General features: G+C 46.6%; 2 protein-coding genes and 1 non-coding gene across 8 annotated transcripts; 1 reads left to right on the top strand and 2 right to left on the bottom strand.

The window, feature by feature from the left end:
* Positions 1-542: 542 nt before the first annotated feature.
* On the top strand, positions 543-8562 carry NCOA4 (nuclear receptor coactivator 4). 6 transcript variants are annotated; one of them, XM_085553884.1, is made up of 11 exons: positions 543-608; positions 748-921; positions 1860-2013; positions 2467-2607; positions 2715-2803; positions 3241-3349; positions 3837-3908; positions 4536-4679; positions 5116-6105; positions 6478-6567; positions 6844-8562. In XM_085553884.1, the coding sequence occupies exons 3-11, from the start codon at positions 1873-1875 to the stop codon at positions 6847-6849; spliced, it is 1782 nt and encodes a 593-aa protein (XP_085410010.1). In that variant the 5' UTR covers positions 543-608; positions 748-921; positions 1860-1872; the 3' UTR covers positions 6850-8562. The 6 variants fall into 6 exon arrangements, with proteins under 6 accessions (XP_085410010.1, XP_085410011.1, XP_015721544.2 ...); XM_085553885.1 differs by having other exon boundaries at positions 748-1136; XM_015866058.3 differs by lacking the exon at positions 748-921.
* A 222-nt stretch (positions 8563-8784) lies between these two features.
* LOC107315566 (mitochondrial import inner membrane translocase subunit Tim23) lies at positions 8785-23039 on the bottom strand. The gene is made up of 7 exons (XM_085553889.1): positions 22918-23039; positions 22612-22670; positions 21339-21432; positions 21088-21172; positions 17230-17288; positions 16069-16179; positions 8785-12980 (listed from the first exon to the last, which is right to left on the bottom strand). Exons 1-7 carry the CDS (start codon positions 23018-23020, stop codon positions 12865-12867), a joined length of 627 nt encoding a protein of 208 aa, XP_085410015.1. The 5' UTR covers positions 23021-23039; the 3' UTR covers positions 8785-12864.
* Positions 17692-17891, bottom strand: LOC116653640 (small nucleolar RNA SNORA74). Its single transcript, XR_004307842.2, has one exon. It is a non-coding gene; the product is annotated as a small nucleolar RNA SNORA74 (small nucleolar RNA).
* Positions 23040-23109: the final 70 nt, after the last annotated feature.

Genomic DNA, 23109 nt, shown 5'->3' with positions numbered 1-23109 from the left:
TGCAGGCTGTGCTTTGGCACTGCTGCCTCACATTGACAAGGGCATGGCTGTCCTGTCAGGGCACCCAGCTGGGTCTGCCTCACACGGCAGCATCACTTTCCCTTTTACACAGTGCTGTGCTGCCCAGTATGGGGCAAGCTATGCTGTGGCACACCATTAATAGGAGTCTGGCCTTGTCCAATTGCCTCTTGCACTTGAGATATCTCTCTCAGCCTTCTCTTTGATTGAGACAGGGCAGGTTTAGGTTGGATTAGGTTGGGTTTTGCACCCAGAGGGTGGTGATGCACTGGAACAGGTTGCCCTGTGGATGCCCCATCCCTGCAGGCATTCAAGGCCAGGCTGGATGTGGCTCTGTGCAGCCTGTGCTGCTGGTTGGTGACCCTGCACACAGCAGGGGGTTGGAACCAGCTGTTTCCTCACACAGGCGGCACTCCGTGCTCCTTAGGGGCGGCCTTTTCCAGGCGGCGCTCTGACCCTCGCACCCCCCAACGTTGCAGCCGTTCCTCCGCTCCTCCAGGCGGCGCTCGGGGCGCCCATCTCGCGAGAGCGGCCGTTCGTGTCCCGACAGCGGCGGTGCTGAGCGCGGAGCGGGGCGCGGGCAGCGCACGGTGAGTGCGGGCTGCGGGCCGGGGGTCGGTGCGCTGCGGGGGCTGCGCTGTGCCGGGACTGCGGTTCGGAACGGGATTTCTGTTATTTCTGTTGTTTATCGAGCTGTATGTTGTTCATTGAGCCCTTCCCCCCCAACAGCGGCTCCTCCGGCTCCCACGCCCTCGCTGTGCGCCCCGTGTGAGGACGGGGCGGAGCGGGGCCTGGCCGCCTCGATAAGACGCGGAGCTGCCCGGCCCAGCCCCGGGGAGCGCCTCGGTACCTGCTGCCCCTCGGTACCTGCTGCTGCTGCTGCCCCTCTGTCCGCCCGCTGAGGTATTTCGGGGCCGCTGTGAGGCAGGGACGGGCGTCCTGAGCGGCTGCGTTGTTGATTGAAGGGGCTGAGGAAAAGGAAACGAGCGATCCGGACCGTTCCGTAACGCTGCGTGCATTTGGCTGTTGATTCCTGACGAGGCAGAACAGCCATTTTGCGAGAGCCGGAGGGCGGCGTTTGCTGCTCTTTGTGGAGGGCACGGCGGTGTGGTTCTTATGTAAGGAATACGGTCTGTGATCTATTCGTATTGCTTTGTATATGTGGCAGCTTTGGCTATAGCCATGTCACTGCCTTTTTGCTTGGTTTTCTCTGACTTTCATACTAACGTTTCCAGGTGGCTTCTGAGAGGTTGCACTCGTGCAGGCTCTATATCAGGGTGTTGAGTTTGAGTCCTGGTTATAACCTAACCCAGGGCTTGAGGGTGGTTGGTTTTAAGGCAAAAAAGGGAGAATCTAAAGGATGTTCTAAGGAGTACGTTAGCAAGGTGAAGGGTGTGAAACCTTGTAGAGCAGCAGCTGTGAATGAGCCAGGCTGTGTCAGTACAAGGATAGAATTGCAGCCTTGCCAGGCTGGTCTTGCCTTCCCCATCAGCTCTGCAGAGCCTTGCCCAGATCAGCTCCCAGCTGCTGGACTTTGCTGGCTAGACAGAAATGCAGGGGCACGTGAGCAGCAGGGGGGATTGCCTCAGCTCCTGCGGTTGAGCCTGTTGGCAAATATCTGTTGGTTTTCCTGTGGTTGCATAAATTCCTTGTGCCAAAGCATCCCGGAGTCTGCTGTTGCTCTCAGAGAAAGCTTCAGCTCTGCTCACAAAACTCTGTCGCTGTGGGGTCTCAGGCTTTGTTGTTGCATTTAATAGTGAAGCAACATCGATGGCTCTTCCCTTCCTCTTTCCTTAAGGAAGAACGGAAGCTTCTAAGTGTTTTTTTTCCTTGTGCTTTAGGAACACGCTGAGAATGAGTCTGCCACAAGACAGAAATAGAAGTTCTTGCAGCAGCGAGACGCTGGCAAAGTGCCTTCAGGCGAGGAAGGACTTGGAAACAGCTATCTCTGGAATTGTCAAAGCCGAGCAGCAGATTAAAGAGAACTGGCGAGAGGTAATTCTTCATTCGTTAACGATGCATTCATAACCAGTCTGACTTCACTGGCAGTTTAAATAATTCCAGAGTACTTTCTGTTGGGAGGGTGATCTGAAGGTTTCCAATAGATGGGCAAGTCTCTTGGCCTGTAATTTAGGCATGCTTTAGGTGAGGTTGTTTTGTACTTCTAGCCCAGGCATGTGGCATTTTCTAAAGCTTCTGGCTGAAGCATCTGAGTAAAGGGATGTTGTGAATAACGTTGTTATTTGATCATCTTTAGAGGCAGCTTGGAAACTTGCACTGACTTGTGAGTCATGTGGCGTTGTGGGTTACTGTGGTTTAGAGCTTGAGGAATAAATTGGTACAAAAATACCACTTGTGCCTGAGAAATAGAGTTTTGTAACCTGCCCAGCATGTGCTTGTTGGTACCGTCTGACAGATATAACAGCAATGGGAATCACTACCTTGCAGGTTAAAGCCAAGATTCACAGCCATATCAGCCGCCAGCTGGAATGCCTGCGCAGCCGTGAGGTGTGGCTGTTTGAGCAGGTAGATCTCATCCAGCAGCTGAAGGAGGAGGCGCTGCAGCAGCAAGCTCAGCAGCTCTACTGGGTAAGAGGTGGTTGCACTGGGATTTTAAAATGAACTGCATCTTTGTAGTTATCTTGGTTTTAACTTGAGAAGCCCAAACAATAATGAGTGTTTTGTCTTCCACACAGTTCTTGGGACAGTTCAATTGCCTTATTCATCAGCTGGAACACTCCTACAACAACGAACTAGCGAACCAGATTTCAGCTTGCCTGGAGAGGTAAATATTGATTACAATGCGAGCTAATACAGTCGGTAATTTATTTTGACTTAGAAATTTAACCCTATTTGTGATTCTAGAAGAACTAATAATTAACCTGAATCACCATTTCTGTGTTTTAATAGTTCATAGTTGAGAGTCTTTAAGCACTTTGAAGTATGATTCCTCTCATCTGCACCTTAGATTGGTAAAAAACAAAGCAAGACCATAGAAAGGAGTAGGTGTGCTCATTTGTGCACGTCACTTCAGATTTTCATTTGAAGTAAGAAGGAAGAAGTTGTGCTTTGCTGGTTTCTTTGCTTTAGGTTGTGAATTTACATCTCCTTGTTTTTGTACAAGCAGTAAAAATGTTTTGTTTTTGTTAATCAGTGCCAAGGCAGCTGTACAGGTGTAGTAGTTAAAAACATAAGGCTGTAACTCTCATCTTGCTCTTTCAGACTGGAAAGTCTCACTCTTAAACCAGAGGAGTCTTCTGTCCTGAATTTTGAGGCTGACACATCGTACCTTCGCCAGGCCATTACCTCATTTGGTTCAATTAAAACAATGGTAAGCACAGAGGCTTTACTGGGTTGTAGTACTTAAAGTCTTAAATACTTAAATAACTTTTGTGGACAGGTCCCATAGTTCTACTCATTCAATATTTAGTAGTTTATTAATTACTGCTCTGATTTTGGCTGAGCTTAGGTCTAGTTATATATTATGTTACTTTGGTTGTGTTCATACTCTTTTCCAGCAAAAACTAATGTTGATTGTGAGAATCTAAAGGAAATCTTACATTGTGGGAAGGTATCTCTGCTGTAGAATTATTTTGGGGTTCTTATGTAAGCAGCGTATCTCGTGTATTATTGGAGATCACTCTCTTAAAGGCAGTGGAATGGAACTAGTCTTTTTGTAGCAAGTCTTTATTGTGTTCTGAATAATGAAAATCATTGGCTGTTAAGAGTGGATCAGTTGTAACTGCACTTTGCTTCTGTGTCTTAGAAACTGAAAACAATGGAGATTTAACCTGAACTGTACTTCTCTCTTTTTCTAGCAAACCTCAGAGAGAGAGATAACTTCTCCTTGGTTCCCAGGGCAGAACTGTGCCCTAACAAACTGTGAGCAGGTAAGATTAATACTCATATCTGTAGATGTTAGGCTGTATCATCAGTAAAGGGAGAACTCCAGCACAGTGCTGGAGGAGCCTGCTTGAGGAGTGGCTTCTGTTTGTGAAGATACTTGAGTGGCCAATAGCAGCTGCTGTGCTCAGCATTGGTGATCTGGTGTTTTAGCTGCTCCATAAATAGATGTGCAAGAAGATAGTATGGAAGTGAAGCTGGAGTTGGACTGTCTGCCTGAACGCCTTAAATGAATAGTCCTTTGTGTTGTCAGGACTGGGAGCTGTGTAATTCATTTTAATCCAGGAATTTATGGGAAACAAGATGCTGGGCCCTACACAGAAACAGTGCTAGTAAAGATTTGGAAGGCAGCAAATTAGAGATGGAAGTGTAGTCAAATTTAGGGGGTTTTGACTAGATTATAGAAGAAGCTGTCATGTCCCTTTGTTGTCTTTTGCTCTCTGAGCAGTCTCGTATCACAGAGCACTTGGTGCAGTGGCTTGAGGTTATACAGATGGCTGTAGAAATACTGGCTCAGAAATCCTGACGTGTACTGAATGTTCATTTTGATGTTCACCTTTGATTGCTTCAGCAATTGGACACCTTGATAACCAACAGTACTTTTTTATCCGCAGAAAACACTGTGTGGGACAGTGGGCACTTCTCTTGCTGACTGGTTGCTTGGAAGCAGACCTGTGGATGTTTGTCGGGCTCCATATATTCCCAACACCAACCTCAAGGAATGGGTTACCCAAACATCTATGTCAGAACCCAGCCAGGTATGTTGTTTATGCACCAACCTTGTAAGGAGAGAATGGTTGCAGGTGGAATGCGGTGGAGCTTAGCTTCAAAATTACGGAAGATTTATGGCTATGCAAACAGTTGCTGAAACATTACAGAATTACAGAATGACCCGGGTTGGAAGGGACCTCAAGGATCATGTAGTTCCAACCCCCTGCCTGGCAGGGCCACCAAACATACACCTTTACTAGATCAGGTTGCCCAGGGCCCCGTCCAACCTGGTCTTGAACACCTCCAAGGACGGGGCATCCACAACCTCCCTGGGCAGCCTGTTCCAGGGCCTAACCACTCTCCTAGTGAAGAACTTCCCCCTAACATCCAACCTAAATCTTCCCTCTTTCAACTTGGATCCATCCTTCAACTTGACATTGAGTTCTTAGTGTCAATAACTGCATTTCAATGTGTCTTTACTAGGATTTAAGCTCTTCCAAAGTCTGCTATTTTGAGAAAGCCTGGGGAAACTTGAAAGATTTGGAGAACTGGCTCCTGCGCAATCAACAGCATGATGCCCCTGGTCACAAGGAATCCACCTTGGCTTCCAGCTCATCCTTCTCCATGGAAAAAAAGGTGGAGGAATTGGAATCCCTTGTGCAAGAGGAGGTGGACCTTTCTGACTGGCTGCTTACACCTGGCGTGGCAAACGGAGGTGGTGCTTCAGATGAGAAGTGGAAGTATGAATTTAAACCTTTTAGGGAAGAATTTGATTGCAATGATTGGCTCCTCAAAGCTGAAACGTGCACCAATTGTCGCGGCAACCAGAACAAAAGTGTGGAAATTGAGAACCTGGGAAACCTGAAGTGCCTGAATGAGCATCTTGATGGAAAGAAGTTACCCACTACATCTGCTGTAAATGCCTGGCTTCTTCAGCACCCCCAGGCCCCTTTTAAAATGGAAGACGTGTGCAAAGCGAACGAGCTGTGTAGCAGCTTCTCAGAATGTGTGTGTGATCAAAACTGTGGAAAAGAGGCTCTGTGTAAATGGCTTCTGAAGAAAGAAGGGAAGGATAAAAATGGAGTTCCAGTAAGCCAGAAAGCTGTACCGAACCCAGAGCACGAGAAGCCAAAATCTCTTGTCAATTCCTGGCTTAACCCTTCACAGCAGCTCGCAGGGGAACCCGTTAGTGCCGAGAAAGTGGATCATTCAGCAGAGATAGCAGAACCCTTCAAAGTGTTGCTTGAAAGGCCTCTGACAAGCTGGCTAGCCAGGGCTGAGCACAAGGCAGAAACAGCAGATGAAAAGGCAAGCAGAGAGAAAGTAAATAGTTCCAGGAGTCCCTTTGTGGACCTCTTGGCTCCATTCCACCACCCCTTGAACGTAAACAGTTGGGTGTTGGCTTCAAACAACCTAGAAAATGGTAACCCGCCTCCAGTGGAAGATAAATGGCTCCTACACAAGAAAGCACAAGTAAGCATTTTCAGAGCTGTTTTGTACTGCTGTGTCATAAGTCAGTGGGGATGGGTTTCTTGTTTAACAGCTTTATGCCTATCTTTGAATTTGTGACTCTTCTGTACAATACTGGCTGGTAATTTTTAGGCTTTTTAGCTCTCTCAATGCCATCAGTGATGATTATTCCTTAGTTATTTCAGTAGACTGGGTCAGTGTTTCACGTGCAGCAAGAGTTAATTCTTATATACAAGTTGTCTTCATCTAAGAGATTCATGATACAGGGTTTTTTTTTCTTTATGAGCACTTGACAGACTTTGAAGCTGCTTCAGAATGTTTAACTAACTAATGTTAATTAACAGAATGATTAACTAAGGTGGTGATTTTTTCCAGGAGTTCGGCCTTCCTACGGTTTGCGACCTGTTTGCCTGCATGAAACTCAATGGAGATAAAGAGAAATGGCTGTATCACACCGCTCTGCAGGTAGGGAGCACTGATGTATTAGGATACCTGTCCTGCATGTAACTTAGGTACCAAACAGGAAAGGCAGTGCCTTTCATCTTCAGAGTTGTCCAAGTTAACATTTACAGTTAAACTGATTAACACTCGATGCACATCGAGCCCTAGAAGGCAAGATGCAACTCTAGCAGTCGTCTTAGTAGGATTTTTTCTCAGTGTCCTACAAATGCTTTTGTCCAAAAGTGCTTCTTTCTCTTCGTGGTAAATGGAAAAGAATAACCCTCTTTTAAACTTGTTTAGATGTGAAGAACTGGAGGCTCTGGGATTGTCCCCTTCCTGCTGACGAATGGCACATCATGCTGAGTGACTGCAGCCAGCTGAGTTCTGGTGTTGGTGTTTGGCGGTCTGCTTTCTCTTGGGAAATTATAACAGAAATATTCATATAACAGAGTTATGGTGCAAAATACGTCTTTTTGTTATGATTGATTTTTGAAACGTAAACCCACCCAGCATAAGCAATCTGACACTATAGAGATATTAGTCAATTCATATGTTATGGGATTACCTGCATCTTCTTTAATGGGCTCTCACTTGAAGTGTATTGAAAGCAGTGCAAATATAAAGCAAATTCTCTGTGGTGCTGTGAATCATCCACCCCTGCCATCCACTTCAGAAACGTCGCATTTCCATTCAGCTGCCACAGCGTCCACATGAGTTGGATTCTCGCTTACCGGGGTTGCCAGGTAGCATAGACTGTGCTTGGAATTGTTTTCAATTGAGCAGTTGCTAATCATAAAGGTTTCTTTTGCATCTTATATTGGTGTGTCTCCCAGCTGAGTATGCATAGTCTAAATGTTGAATGCCTCAGTTTGTGGAGCCTGGCACATGACAGGATTGTCGGTAACATGGTTTTGACATGAAGCTTTTTGAGCCCTTCAGAGGGACAAAGGAAAAACAGAGTCGGGTTGATGGGCTTTTCCAGAGCGTTGGCTTTCATGCATCAGTAGAGCCAGATCCTCCTGTGTCCGCAGCATTTAGTAACTACTTGAATTTCATGGCAAGAACTGTGAAATACTTGTGTACATGTTTTAGGTAAGTCACGATGAACCTTTATTGACTAAGCAGGCATCATTGCCATGTGGCATTTAAAGCTAATGTCTGAGGAATTAGATTCCTTCCCTTCAGATTGGCTTTTTATTAACTTTTTAACTGGGAAGCACCGGCTTTGCAAACTATTGGTCCCGCTGTCTGATCAATTTTAATGTCTTAGCTGTGAAATCTCTTACTGTTGTGAGTATGGAAGTGAGGGCTCCGGTAATTCTGCACCTTAGAGCCATGGACGTGCAGCTCAGGAGGTATTTGACACTTGGACTTGGTAGGAAAGAAAGCGACGCTGGATGGCAATGTGGATCAGGCCCATCAGTTGGCGTGAGCTTCTACTCACCTCAAACTTAGCGACTTAAAAAGCTTCTCCTTTTCCCTATGGCTGAAGCCTGGCTCACAGTTCAACTGATTTCACTTCCTTACAGTGCTGTGGAAGTTAACAAGATCCGACCTTGGTGTGTGCGCACACGTTGCTGTCTGATACAACCTGTGTATTTGTTCCAACTTTGGGGCTGAGGGGCACTTTGCACACCTGGAACTAGACCCCAAATGGGCTTGATGTCAGTGGACCACTACCTACAGGCTTTTATACTTCAATAGCTGGAGCTTGCAACTGAAAGCAGAAAGGTGTTTCTGAAGTTCACTTCGCCTTTGAACGTGTCCTTGTTGCATGGGAAGATGTACTATGACCAGCTCCAATAGCAGCCTAATTTGATTAGCAGTTGAACTTAATGAAGGTGATTGAAGTGCAGCCCATCTCCTGTAATTCCTTGTAGTCATTGTGTGCTACCTTATCAGTTCATTATGAGCCTTTAAACCTTGGGGGTATGTATTCCTTTACTTATTCAACTGACTTATCACTAATTGATATTTATGTAAAACATTAGTCTTTTCCATTAAAATAATTGCAGCCAAGCTGTGTGGTTTGGCTTCTTTGTGGGATGGTTAACAAAACTGATGGACTTGCCTGGGTCACACTTGTGCTCTGGTGCTGCTGTGGCTGCGCGCTCACCCCAGCAGAGCTTTGTGCTTTGGTTGCTGCTTGGCCCCCACCTGCACTGTGCTCAGCTGCCCAGGCCAGGGAACCTCAGAGCTGCTGCCATCCCTGCAGTGAACAGAAGCTCACAGACACGTAGCTGATATGGCTAAAGCACTGGCCTTTATTCAGGAGCTGTAAGAAACACAGATTTAGACAAAATGGTGTCTTTTCAGTCTTATTAAGTCTTGAATACTGAAGGATTTATGGATTTTGGTTTTAATATGATTCAGTCCTTCTGTAATCCGTATCGTGTCTGGCTGCACAACTGAAAGCTGGTTCTCTAGCTCTTGAGCTCTCCTTGTATTTGAATGTCAGACTGGCAGCCTTTCAGCCCAGTTACCTGGTGTTTCTCATGTGGGTGTACGTGCACATAAGCTTCTTTCCTAACTGGGCTAGACCTTCCCTTAGCAGCCACGTGTGGGACTCCTGAGCGCGTATCCTGAGCATACAGCTTGCACAGACAAGGACAAGTCATTATTTCAGATCTTATAAGTACAAAAGGAAGACCAAATAGCAGGCGCAGGCAACAGTTCATAGCTTTGCAAGCGGTCAGAAAGGCTGGTTTTGACTGAGCTGAGCAGGTTAAGCTGCTGTCTTGTACTGGAAGCAGGGTATGGGCAATCCAAAGCAGGACAGCATGAGCCTGGTGAAGGGCCAGTGCACCCCAACCCCAGGGCTGCTCATGGGGCTCCTGAGCTGTGAGGCCGCCCAGCTGCTGGGTTTCATAGAATCACAGAATTGTAGGGGTTGGAAGGGACCTCTAGAGATCAAGTCCAACCCCCCTGCCAAAGCAGGCTCCCTACACCATGTCACACAGGAAGGCGTCCAGGCGGGTCTTAAATATCTCCAGAGAAGGAGACTCCACCACCTCCCTGGGCAGCCTGTTCCAGTGCTCCGTCACCCTCACTGTAAAGAAGTTCTTCCGCACATTCATGCGGAACTTCCTATGCTGTACTTTCATCCCATTACCCCATGTCCTGTCCCCACGCACCACTGAAAAGAGACCAGCCTCACCACTACGGCTCCCACACCTCAGGTATTTATAAACCTGGATCAAGTCCCCTCTCAGCCTTCTTTTCTCAAGGCTAAACAGACCCAGTTCCCTAAGTCTCTCCTTATAGGGGAGATGCCCCAGGCCCTTCACCATCTTTGTGTCCCTCTGCTGGACTCTTTCCAAGAGATTCCTGTCTTTTTTGTACTGGGGAGCCCAGAACTGGACACAATATTCCAGATGAGGCCTCACCAGGGCAGAGTAGAGGGGGAGGATCACCTCCTTCGACCTGCTGGACACGCTCTTTTTAATACACCCCAGGATGCCATTGGCTTTTTTGGCTACAAGGGCACACTGCTGGCTCATGGTCAAGCTGTCGTCCACCAGGACGCCCAGGTCCCTCTCTGCAGAGCTCCTCTCCAGCAGCTCATCCCCCAGCCTGTACTGGTGCATGCAATTATTTCTACCCAGGTGCAAGACTCTACACTTGCTTTTGTTAAACCTCATCTGGTTTCTTACTGCTCAGCTCTCCAGCCTGTCCAGGTCTCGCTGAATGGCAGCACAGCCTTCAGGTGTATCAGCCAATCCTCCCAACTTCGTGTCATCAGCAAACTTGCTGAGGGTGGTCTCTATCCCCTCATCAAGGTCGTTGATGAAGATGTTGAACAAGACCAGACCCAGTACAGACCCCTGGGGGACGCTGCTAGTTACAGGCCTCCAGCCAGACACCACACCGGCAATGACAACCCTCTGCACTCTGCCAGTCAGCCAATTCTCAACCCACTTCACCGTCCACTCATCTATCCCATACTTCCTCAGCTTTGTTATAAGGATGTCATGGGGGACAGTATCCAAAGCCTTACTGAAATCAAGGTAGACTACATCTACCGCCCTCCCCCTGTCCACCCAGCTAGTGACATCTTCATAAAAGGCCACCAGGTTGGTCGAGCACAACCTCCCCTTGGTGAACCCATGCTGGGTACTCATGATAACCTCCTTATCACCCAGTTGTCTGGAGATGGCATCCAGCACAAGCTGTTCCATCACCTTCCCTGGGACAGAGGTGAGGCTGACTGGCCTATAGTCACCCGGGTCTTCCTTCTTGCCCCTTTTGAAGACTGGAGTGACATTGGCCGTCCTCCAGTCTTCAGGCACCTCCCCAGTTCTCCAAGACCTCTGATAGATTACAGAGAGCGGCTCAGCAATGACCTCCGCCAGCTCTCTCAGCACCCGCGGATGCACCCCATCAGGTCCCATGGATTTATGGACCTTAATGTTTCCTAGGCTTGTGCCTGCTCTGCCAGCACATCTGTGCAGGGAGAGGGGATGCCACAGCGGGAATAGATGCCTGAGGGGAATGCAATACCAATGCTAATGACAGGGTACTAAAAATGGCAGTGGTACCTCCCACGTCACTGTGGTGCCTGGCATGCAGCAGCACAGGCCAGTATGCAAGGACACAAAGCTTCATTTAAAGCACGCTGATTTTCTAGCTATACCTCTATGCAGAGAGGCAACATCTGATCAAAGCTAATCTAGAATTGCCCCCCATCCTTTCTCAGCCCCGCGTCAAGTCAGAGCCCTGGATCCCTTTTGCTGCTCTAACATACGTTTCCCCTCCTGTTTCATAGACAGGATATGACCGTGTATGTTACTGCATGCTGCTGCTACTAGATGGCTGCTGCTCCCATTTTCCATGTGAGAACAGTGCAGCATTCCAAGCTCAATCCCACGCAGAGCTGGCTGCTGCTGTGGTTGTATTTCATAGCTCAACTATGAGTCACTCTACATACAAACAGGTTGGGAACCACAGCCTTAGATACAAAGCTTATTGCAGAGAAACACACTTAGCTCTGCTGTGAGGCAAGAAGCAGGTCCTGGCAGCAGTCCTTTGCCTATCATTGCCGAGCATGCAGGAGTACAACTCCTATTAAAGGTGACCAAGAAACATGGACTGGGAATAACCTGCAACACCAATGGGGAGGAACACAGCAGCTCTATTGAGCAGCTCTCAACAGGAGGTTGTTCAGTAAGTAATTTCTTTCTTGTTTTTTTTTTTTCCCTTGCCTTTGTCCTGTCCTGGACCTGCTTAATTACAAACTTAAGGAATGAGCTGTTAAACAGTAATCTTGACTACTGAATTGATTTCTGACTTACTGTTCCATTATCTACAAACAAATGCTTGATAATGATTCCACTTTAGCACTGGTGAAGGCGTAGATTCATCACATCTCTGTTTCACCACTATAAGAACTACTTGGGGGTTGGGAAGAGAAACTTATTAATTAAAAACCCAGTAATTGCAAGAGATGTACTTGTATTGCTTGGTTTCTAATGGTTGGCTGAGCGAGCTGTAAGGTCCTGGAGCACTAAAATGCTTATAACCCAATGACAGCCGTCTTGCAATAGTCATTGGTTACTGCCCTCCATTTATACACATAACTTCTGTGTTTCTTACTAGTCAGGGAGTGGCATCAGCCCCTGCTGTCACCGTGCATCAGGAGACCATCAGCCATCCACCTCCTCCCCTCAGCCAACAGCCTCATGACTCTATCACAATGGTCCTTCAAAGCTGAACTGTAAATGCAAGTCACTGGATGCAGGACGTCTTTGTCTCAACAGCAGCAGGAACGGCAAAGCATAGAAAAAGTGTTGCATAAGTACCACCCTTTTTATTAATTCCAATATCCCTTTGAACAGCTTACCCTGAGCTGTAACAGCAACGAGCCCTGCCCTGTGCCAGTCGCTGCTGGAGGCTCCCACCTGCTCGGGCTGCCCAGGTGCTGTTGACAGACCGCAGCGAAGGGCTGTATGGACACAGGCTTTATTGTGCAGCAGCAGTACACCTCTGACTGGACCTGGCAGCACAGCTGGTGCAGAGATGGGACAGGAGCACGCTGCGAGGCTCTGGTCCAGGGCTGGCTGGTGAGCGTGTCAGGGAGACTGTCGTGATGTCGTGGTGGCCGCTCTGCTCGCTTGTAGGTCCAGTAACTATCGCTGCCTCCAGCAAGCAGCTGGCAGGAAGGAAAGGGCCAATCCAGCCCAATGGTGGCAAGAGGTTCCAGCACAGCTTCCTTCAGTTTCACACTCATTGCAAATAGAATAGGAAAGGGCACCAGACAGATCTCGCAGTGATTGGATTGGTGACTGTGCAAGCGTGTCCTCTGCCCGGCGCTGGCTGCCCTGCTCAGAGGGACTGCCGGGATATGGAGCCCTTCATGTGCTCCCAGTTGTTATACAGAGCGTAGAGGCCGGTGAGCGTCAGACCTGCAATGCCCCCTCGTGCTATCCCACGCACTCCACCTGGAGAAGAAGAAAAGCAAAGCTCATTAATGCTGTCCCATGCAATGATCAGCTGCAGCAGACAAGACCACCTTTTGCTTTAAGAGCTCCTCCAGGTAGGGATTCAGATGAGGAATAATAACCCTATTTGTTCACCACAGTCACTAGATTGGAGTGGAAAAAGAAAGGGCATGATGGCAGTAATGGAACAAAATAGGAGTGGTGTGTGTGTGTGTGTGTGTGTGTGTGTGTGTGTGTGACCCTGGGAACCAGAAGCTGCTGCCAGAGCAGAGCTGGGACATGGGAGTCAATGGCCCCGCAGCCTCACACACCCCACGTGAGCTGCAACGTGCAGTGGCAGAAGTGGAGGGAGGCATGTGTCCCTCTGCTGTTACCAATCAGCAGAAGGGTTGTGTTTCTCGGGAGCAGGGAGGGTGCTGGTCAAGTTCCCAGAATATTCTCTGACCGCATGGGAACATCTGAGAGCGTGACTCAACACTGGGCAACTGCAGTTTGATTCTGCAGTGTTTATGAGTGCCAAACTGAGCATGCGAGATAACACACCATGGTGGCCAGATGCCATGCAGCCACTTGTTAAAGTTCCTCTTGAAAGGAAGTGCACTTGAAAGGAAGCGCATCCCAGTAATCAGCGATGATTATTCTTTTCCATTAGGGGCCATAAAGCTGTTTGAGGATTGCATTTAGGCTTTTAGAGGGGCAGGGAGCTGTTGGCTCCAGCTGGGCTGAGCCAGCCCTGCATGCGCTGCAAGATGAAACAGATCTCACTGGAGCCGTTAGGGCTGTTAGGGCTGCCTGGACGTGCAAAGCTGCAGAGCCAAGAGCAGAGCTTGGACTCTGTACCAGAGGGCACGTCTGGCTGTGGCTTTCTAGAAACTGCACTGCCAGACAAGCTGTGATGACCTGGTGGGTTTGGATACAAAGCTGCTGAGCTCACTGCCTTCACTGTTCCAAGTAAAGCTCTGAGCGGTAAGAAAAGCCATTTGTGTGCCTAAACCAGGAACCCAAAGGCAGACTTGTGGCTTTGCTGGCTCAGCCTGACCTTAGTGCACAAAAAGCTTCTCACAGGAAGGGCTCGCAGCTGGGTACACAGCCGGGCACACACAGGCGTCCTGCTGCCAGCAGCTGCTGGCTATGAGCCATAGGTGACACTGAAAGGACTCCATGTGCAAAACCTGCAGAAATACCATTTGCTCGTTGCTTTTTTGAGAAAAATGAATTAAACATTACCCTAATCATGCAGTTGAAAATGTTGAGTCCTCTTAGAAAATCACCTTGTTTGTTCAGTACAAGAGAAAAAACCCCTCTCCCCTCCCATCTCAGCTGTGTTTCCACGATAGCCCAAGTTCTCACCCCTCCTCTGCAATCACTCTCTGCAGCCCTCAGATACCAGCTCTGCCTCAACAAACCCTGCTAGAAATGTGACGGTGGGCCTCCCATCCTGTGTGCTGGGCTGAGATAAAGCCCCAGCTGACAGGCACTTCTGGGAGCAGGTATGTTGAGATCAGGCAAGTTTCAGGATTAATAGCTGAGAAGCTGCTGTGGGTTTGTGAAGAAGCACCTCATGTTGTGTTCTGAGATCTTCAGATGACAAGTACTGCCTTCGCTTCTTGCTAGCATCCATTTTTCTTTAGATATATGTATTTGTACTAAATTATGTACCAGCTACTATGTAAAAGGCCAGAGAGGCTCTATCAGGCTCCAATTGCACAGAAGCACAGTCAACAAAATTCATTCAATTTGTCCAAAGAGTGAATTTATTCTTGCTCCTATCTACCTCCCCTGCTGTACAGTGGAAATAAAAGTTACCTAACAAATAAAGAACACCAGATAAAGGTTATTGAAGTTTTCTGTTACGTGAACTCCGTCAGGCTTTGCTGAGAAACCAATACCTGTCACCTGGGCTCAGACCAAAGGCCCTCCCAGCTCAGTATCTTTTTCCTGACTGATCAATACTCTGTGCAGTGCAATCCAATATATATTGCTCTATGATGTTGGTATGTGTGCTTTGTAACCTTTCAGGATAAAAACCCTGATCTAACAGACCTTAACTTCTGCCTTGAAGTCAAAGAATAAAGAATACCTAATTAAAAGGAAAAGGCATCCTTGTAGACTTAGGCAATCAGACTCCCTCGTAGTCAATCCTGTTCCACTTTGTTAAGCTGCAGCACTTATATTTCATACGCCACTGACACAGGAACACAAAGGGCTTGCTTTCATCCAGAACGTTCGGTGTGACCTGCCTTACTTTACACCGTTTCTTCTTTAACACATCCTTATCTCTTCTTTTACTGAGGTACTTAAAACTTACACTGCTGGGCCTGGAATGTGTGTTAGCAGAAGTCTTGTTGGCTAAGTTCAGACCTTCTCTTTTGCAAACATCTCAGTATTCACCAGCAAACTCACCTTAAGCCCATGATGCTCTAACACTGCTGGTCTCGATCACTGTGCAAAGATGAGAGTCCTACCACAGTGGCTGTACAAACACCCACATGATAGCTTTACAAATATATTAACTTCTTTCTGCATACTTTAACAATATGAATCTGTAGCTTTAGAAAACGATCTTAAGGCTTCTTTAAGTGTTCCATTTGAACTCCTGATTTTTCACTTCCTTGCATGAGATTGTTATTTATGTTAGCGGAGGAAATGGGAATCCCCTTCCACAGTGAAGGAGAGGTTGGAGATGGGAGATGAGAAATAACATCTTGACTGCTTGAAGCTTATTACAAGTCACTCATAAGACACCTGCAACTGCAAAGAGCTACGTTCCAGTTCTGTGCCTAATATACCATTCTTATACTCTCAATATACTCTTAGGCTGCTCAGGGAGGTTGTGGATGCCCCGTCCTTGGAGGTGTTCAAGGCCAGGTTGGACGGGGCCCTGGGCAACCTGATCTAGTAAAGGCGTATGTTTGGTGGCCCTGCCAGGCAGGAGGGTTGGAACTACATGATCCTTGAGGTCCCTTCCAACCCAGGTCATTCTGTGATTCTGTAATTATTGGAGCAGGACAGTACTTAGAAAATGTAGCGTGTCCTAAGAACTAGAAGAAAGCACAAGAGGAAGAATAAAACCATTTTGTCACTGTACCAGTGCTTTTGTATAGCATTCCTGTCAAGGTTCCAGCAGCGATGGTATTCAGGTCATCCTCTGCACCTCGTGTTTTTTCAATGATGACTCCAAAAGCACTGTACAGCAGAGCTGGGAAGGAAAGGTATTAAGAAATTCCAGTTAAAACTCCCACCTTCTAAGATAGAAGGCTTAGAATCAAGGCTCAGTGTAACCAGTTAGACTGTGCCCAGATATTCTGTCTTTGGTGTTTATTCCAGCCCTTCTAGTTTTACAGATGACCTTTCTCTAACCAGAGTTTGGTCATAAAGTAGCATTACTCATCATATATAGTACTATCCATAGACATGACAAACAGACGTTTGTCAAGCAGTGGCTGCGGCTTAGGCCTGGTTTATTAGTTCAAATTTGTTTAAAAACTTTCCAAGATTTAACTTTGTACTGTCAGGCCTTATATTGCCCTCTGGAGATGGCATGAAACTAATCAGCTTACCTACTTTCTAGGTAACAGACCAAATGTGGTATCACAGACTGGAGAACAAGGGCCTATGTTTCCTGCATAAATGCCTCTTAGGTTGCTTGGGATCTGACATATACAACTGCTCCATAGGAGAACTCTGTCCCAAATATCAAGTTCTGCTTAACTCTGTGACTGGTTAAGCCATACTTTACAAAGAAACAATTTGTTACAGGAATGCACAAACATTTTCTTGAGTAATCTTTCTTCAAACACAGCTGAAAAAACCTGTTAATGTGTCACTTACCTGTGGACCTTGAACTGCAGTGTTCCTGCATCCTATTTTTCAGTCCATATAGAACATACCACTGCCCCAACAGCCCCTCCCCAACACCACCACCAAAAGAAAAGGGAAAAATCCTAGGGAAATGATTTGTATTTTTTGATGTAAAATACTACGGTGTTGTAACATTACATAGTTTGTTTTCCATACTGATCGTTTAGCTCCCATTACCACTCCCTGGGAGCATTCGAGGCCAGGCTGGATAGGAGTTTGAGCAATGTGGTCTAGAGGGAGGTGTCCCTGCCTATAGCAGGGGGTTGGAACTACGTGATCTTAAAGTCCTCTTCCAACCCATCAGGCTTCTGATCATTTCCTTTCCTCCTGTTCAAATCTGTACTAGTTATAAGCAATGTCAAGACCTAATAATGACAAGCTGACTTACCCAGAGATCCCAGAGTGTTAGCCCATAACGCTCCTTGCCTTGTCACCATATTTAGGATTCTGTAAAGAAGTTAAAAAGATATTGAAAGCTTTAGTGCTCTACTAAGGCTCTGCAATCAGGCATTATTCCAAGCCAGAGAATTAATGCTATTTGATTTATGATAGCAGGCATGAAGTATTTATACTGAAATTCCCACTGGAATGGGAATAACAAACTAAAAAGCCTTCTAAAATAAGTAAGGAAAAGCACACAACTTGGTAATACATAATCTCCTCCATCGTACATACTCTGAGGAGCAGAGGATGCTTTATTTCTGCTTAGCCTTAAGAAAATCTGTCTTTCAAGACAGACTTGTACCATATCAACATCTGAATTCCAACTGATTTCAGTGGGAAATGAGGAAATCCTGTAATTCCATTTGATCAAAGGAGCACACAGCAAAAGGAGGGTATCCTAAATATTTCTGTATGCTTCCGGACTAGCACTGAAGAGTGAAATGAAACCCTCAGCACACTCTCAGGGAAGCACCACGTCATTTCTTCATGGCATCAGCTGCCACCAGAACGGTGACAAGAGCCAGAAGACATGACTGATTTTTATCTCCCAGCAGCGTAACACCGCCACAGGCACAGTATTGCCCTGGACAGCTGACTACCACTGGAGCTGAGTACATCACTTAATACAATGAAAACGTTACACGTTGTGCTCCTTCTCATTTGAGTTCATTTGATTTCATTTCTTACTACTTTTCCACTTTCAACATGCCTTTTCCATTGAAGGGCAAGGGCTATGAAACAGCAACGTGTGCAATGACTGCCACCTGCTGGGCTGGACCCACCGAAGTCTACATGACAACGTGGATTGGTGTAAGCTCATTATGAACACATACAACTTTGTTCATCTGTGGAAGAGTCATAATTGTCATGGGCAGTATTCTGGTCTATCTTTAATAGTATAATTGGTAAAGAAGGGGATGGAAAATATAGAAACTGTATTAAAAGGAGAAGAGTCTGTACAATTTGTACTTGCTTCTGTAAAATTCCCCTTTTCCAAAGTAAATTAGAAGAATGAAAATAGTCTCTCAGTTATTTCACTCTTCTAGTTTACAGTGGCTCCTTTAAAGGCACATAAATTGTCTTAAAGTGGCATCTAAACTACCAGTACTCATATAAATATACTGCATAAAAATGCTCTGCATCTTTTCATGCAACAAGATAAGGTGTCAACTCAGGAATGCTGTGGACACTCATGGATGCTGTGATCCAGAAAATCCCATACTATGTGTAGGGGAACTGTCAGGTCACCACTTGAACTGGTGATTGAGCACCTGGTGAAGAGGTGTGGTTGGCTTGGGGAGCAGAGGCAAATTGTTTGCACCTGTGCTCCCCACTGCACCAGAAGGGGTGGACTCAGAGTGGAGCCGTCCTGGGCTCATATAAAAGCCAGCCATTCCAAGGGCATCTTTTGGGTCTAGGATGGTTCTTGAGAAGAAATGCTGCATTGCCAGAGAGCCTCTTCACCAGCTAAGTGAGTTGCATTCTTTTTCTATGTGACTATTAGTCTGCCTGCAACTACTCAGCCTGGCACTGCCAAGAATCTGTCAGAAGCAATTTTGCTTCTTGGTGAGCAGAATATTTGGCTTAATTAGCAGAATTCTGGGGAAAGCATCTGCAATGGGAAGACACAAATGGCATTCTAAAGGCTGCCTTGAAGACTGGTTATCAGTCCCTACAGTGGTGGGTTAAATGACTTAATGAGATGCTGAGTTTTAAATGAGAGTTGCAGTGATCATCAACCCAGTGCCCTGCATGTATTACAGACAGCTTGGGCCTTCCTTCTTAGAATCCAAATCAAGGGGAGTGATGTGTGTTTGAAACCCAAAGCTGTGGTGCTGAGGATCTTATGCCAGGGATCCATAATGTGAAGTGACCTTGAAATATGCAGACAGCACCAGAGTGGCCTGGCCTGCTTGCACTGCAGGGGAGGTTACTGGAAGAGGGAGGGGATCAGTAACTCTGCATGTAATTACTATGTGTATTCATGAAATTATAACACAAACCCTGATCTTCATTGTGAAGGGAACACTGATTGTGTTGCTTTAGGTCAGAGTCATCCCAGTTCTGGTGCCTGATGTAATCGCCTAACCATCAATATCAGGCTGAAAAGCAATGTGTAAATGACTTCAGCATGCCCCTGTTCTGGCAGAAATACTGGCCCAGGACTGTAATAGTGGACATATTTTACCTTGGAGGGTGGACATGCCTGTTCTGGTACTGGTTTAACAGTTGTTTTACTTTGAGATCTATGCCCCATAAGACCACCAGGAGTGGCAATATCACTCAGCTCTGATGTGCTCTAATGTCACTGTCACATTCTCTTCAATAGCATCTGGTAGTGGACTTTCATGAAGACTAGAACAACCTGGACATTTAGGAAACATCTGTTGAATAAATCATACATCATCTATGGCTCTGCAGTAACTATAAACCATGTGTGTATGATCCTGCAACAACTATGAAGCCTGCCTGCACGAGTGAATCTATTTACAGACTTATGCTCATTCTGGATGGGAATTATTGATTGTACATATTATGACCCCAATGTATGAGCTCATCTTCAAATGTACCTGTAGGGGATCTGTTAGGTCATGGCCTGAGCTGATGATTGAGCACCTGGTGGAGGGGTGTGCCTGGCCCAGGGAGCACAGCTGCAGACAATTTAGCTGTGCCTCCCTTCCACATGACTGCAAGGGGTGTATTGTGAGTCCACTTTCCTTTAGCTCATTTAAGGGCCAGTCTCTGCAGGGAGAACCTCTCCTAAACAACAGCTGCTTCCTTGAAAGGAGCGTTCCACAGCCAGAGATTCCTGTTAACACCTGGGTGAGTCAAACTTAATTTCCTGAATATGATTATTAGTATTCCCCAATAATACTTCACTGGGTATTGCAAGGAACCTGTCAGAAGCAATTTTGCTGCTTTGTAGGGCAAATAGTGCCCAATCGCTGTTCATGTAGGTAGGATTCAGGGGAACTGTTAGGTCATGGCTTGAACTGGTGATTGAGTACGTGTAAGGGCTGTAGCAGGCCCAGGGAGCACAGGAAAACTGATCACACTTGTGTTTCCCATGTCACCAGAAGGGGTGGACTCAGAGTGAAGCCACCCTGGGCTCATGTGAGTGCCAGCCACTGCTGAGAGAGCATCTCTTGGGTCTAGGCTGGTTCCTAAGAAGTGCTGCATAACCAGAGATCCACTTCACCAGCTGAGTTCCATTCTTTCTCCACATGACTATGAGCCTATCTGCAAATATTCTGCCTGGTATTGCCAAGAATATGTCAGAAGCCATTTTGCTTCTTGATGAGCAGATCACCGTGCAGTGCTTGCTCAGCAGCGCACAAATCCAGGCAGGCACATCTTCTGCTTCTTAATCTCTTTCCAGTCCTGCTAAGTTCAGGAATGCAGAGAGAATTTGCTCTCAAGTAAGGAAAAACAGCATAGAATCCCAGTAGAATATATATATTCAACAGTAGAATCCCTTCTTTTGGGATTACTTCAACAAATACAATCAGTGCCTTGACTTTGTAACAGATTTCTAGTAAATAATAAAGCAGTAATTCAGCCCCTCAAATATTTAAGTTAAGTCAGAAGACATAATTGGCACTAAGTGAAAAACTACTCTTGGACTGAATATCTTTAGTCTTAAAAACATTTCATAACTCGATGTTGATGTATTTGGACTCCAACTTGTGTCTATTCAAGATGCACATATACATTTAGTTTTGCAGTATATTCAGAGCTAATTTCGTTCCATCCTGGATAAAAATATTGTTACTAGGCTGAATTTCTTCAGTCAAACACTTACTGTACATTTCTAGGCTTTGACCACGCCATGTTCTGAGTCTCCTTCAAGCCAAGTCGTAATCCATTCAGTGCACCAAATGCTGCCCCTGGGTAGCAGGGAAAAGGAAAAGAACACACACTAGAAGTAGGCACTGAGGAACTCTAAGTGTGTGTATATATATATATATAGCCTGAAGTTATTTAACTGTTTGTGTAAGACTACAGATAAAGGCTGTTATAATAGCTGGAAAAAGTGAAGATATGGTCACCTACCTGTCATGCAACATCCTCCAATGGTGAAAAAGGCCAGCTCAAATCTGCCCCGGGTTTTGTTGGCTCCTGTGGGCAAGATAAATTCATCTGTATCCTGGAAAGGAACAAAAAAAGGATTTAAAATCAGATACACTTGTAAAATACAAAGTTTATACCCACTTTGTTTTAACTGTGCAGTGAACTAAAGTATGAACAGATGGAAACAGTGTTTCTGGATGTGTTGTCTACAACAGTTTTATATGGAACATAATCTTATTTTTCCATTCTTATTGAAATACAGTACAAAACCATGACGTGATTTGGGTGCTTTTTCTATTCCAGCTATCAGAATCATCTATAAATAATCAGGTAGACAAGCATCTCCTTTTCTGTTGTTTTGGCAGCTATTAATTTCTGTATCTTTAAGGAGGCAACAACAGACCTGCTATCGCTTAAACACCTTCTTTGCAGATGGTGCAGTGCTGTTCCTCACTGAGCTACCTATGCACATATAGTGGAGGCTTTTTTGGGAAGAGGTTTAAGTACCTCTTTAATATTGACTATTCAGCAACAGCAACAAGAGGACTGTGCTGGGGAATCCACTTATGCAGAGAAATATCCTTTATTTCCTACCATTACAGGCTTGTTGAGTTGCAACAGCTCTGAGTGCAAGAGGAATAGAAACAAGAGTTTCCCTTTAAATGTGTTCCACTTTTGCACCATGAACAAAAGCATGTTTAAGCAGATGCTCTTTAACTGGTGACTTTCAGCACGACTTCTGCAAGGTCTAATGGATCTAAGGATCTAATGATCACAGAGATATGTATAAACAAAGGAAACAATTTTGCATCCTTAATGGAAGCTTCAATCTTTTCTCTCTTTTTGTCTACATTAGTGAAAAAGGAAAGTATTACAGGGTTTCAATTAAGTCTTTCTGATACAGAATGACAGAATGACCCGGGTTGGAAGGGACCTCAAGGATCATGTAGTTCCAACCCCCTGCCTGGCAGGGCCACCAAACATACACATTTACTAGATCAGGTTGCCCAGGGCCCCGTCCAACCTGGTCTTGAACACCTCCAAGGACGGGGCATCCTGGTGGATGGACGTGGTATCTTTGCTGATCTTGGGGCTGGTTTCATAGCAGGAGCTGTGGCACTATGAGCTTGTATCAGAGCTGAAAGGCTCATTTACCACGTGTGGGCTGTAGGCTCCGCGTTGCCCTGTGGGCATTCAGAGCCCTTCCCACACGGCCACAACAACCCCAGCATGAAGAACCGAGCGCTGATCTCACCTGTACGAGGTACTTGGGGTCCAGGTTCAGATACGGTGACAAAGGGCTCATTCCCGTTACTGGGGACAAAGAGAAAAACACCACGGTGACCCAGCTGCGGCCTCACCCGCAGGGCGGTAACGGAGCGGCCTCGCTCACACGGACACGGTAACGAGCACCGAGCGGCGGTGCGGGCCGGCACCGGGCGGTACCGCTCATCTCAATGGGGCTCGGTACCGTTCAGGCCGTGTCCCCCTCCCCCGGCACGGCCCCGCCACGTTGTCCCGGCCCTCCTCGCCCGGCCCGGTCCCTCCGGTCGCTACTTACACGGCACCCCGGCCAGGTCGGCGTGCGAGTACCCGGCCCCGCCGGTGCCGAAAAGGCCGCCGAGCCCGCTGCCCTTGGTGCCCGTGTTACCGCCGCCCTCCATGGTGCCTCCGCGCTGCCGTAAAGCGACGGCGGCGCTGTCGTGAAGCTGCCCTCCGCGCTGCTTTCCGGCGGGGCGGGGCGGGGCGGGGC

The sequence above is a fragment of the Coturnix japonica genome, chromosome 8 (genome assembly GCF_054131305.1).
Source record: "Coturnix japonica strain WE chromosome 8, WE-NBRP24, whole genome shotgun sequence".
NCBI lineage: Eukaryota > Metazoa > Chordata > Aves > Galliformes > Phasianidae > Coturnix > Coturnix japonica.
Note: the sequence above shows the minus strand (reverse complement) of the source record. Positions and strands in the feature narration are given on the sequence as shown.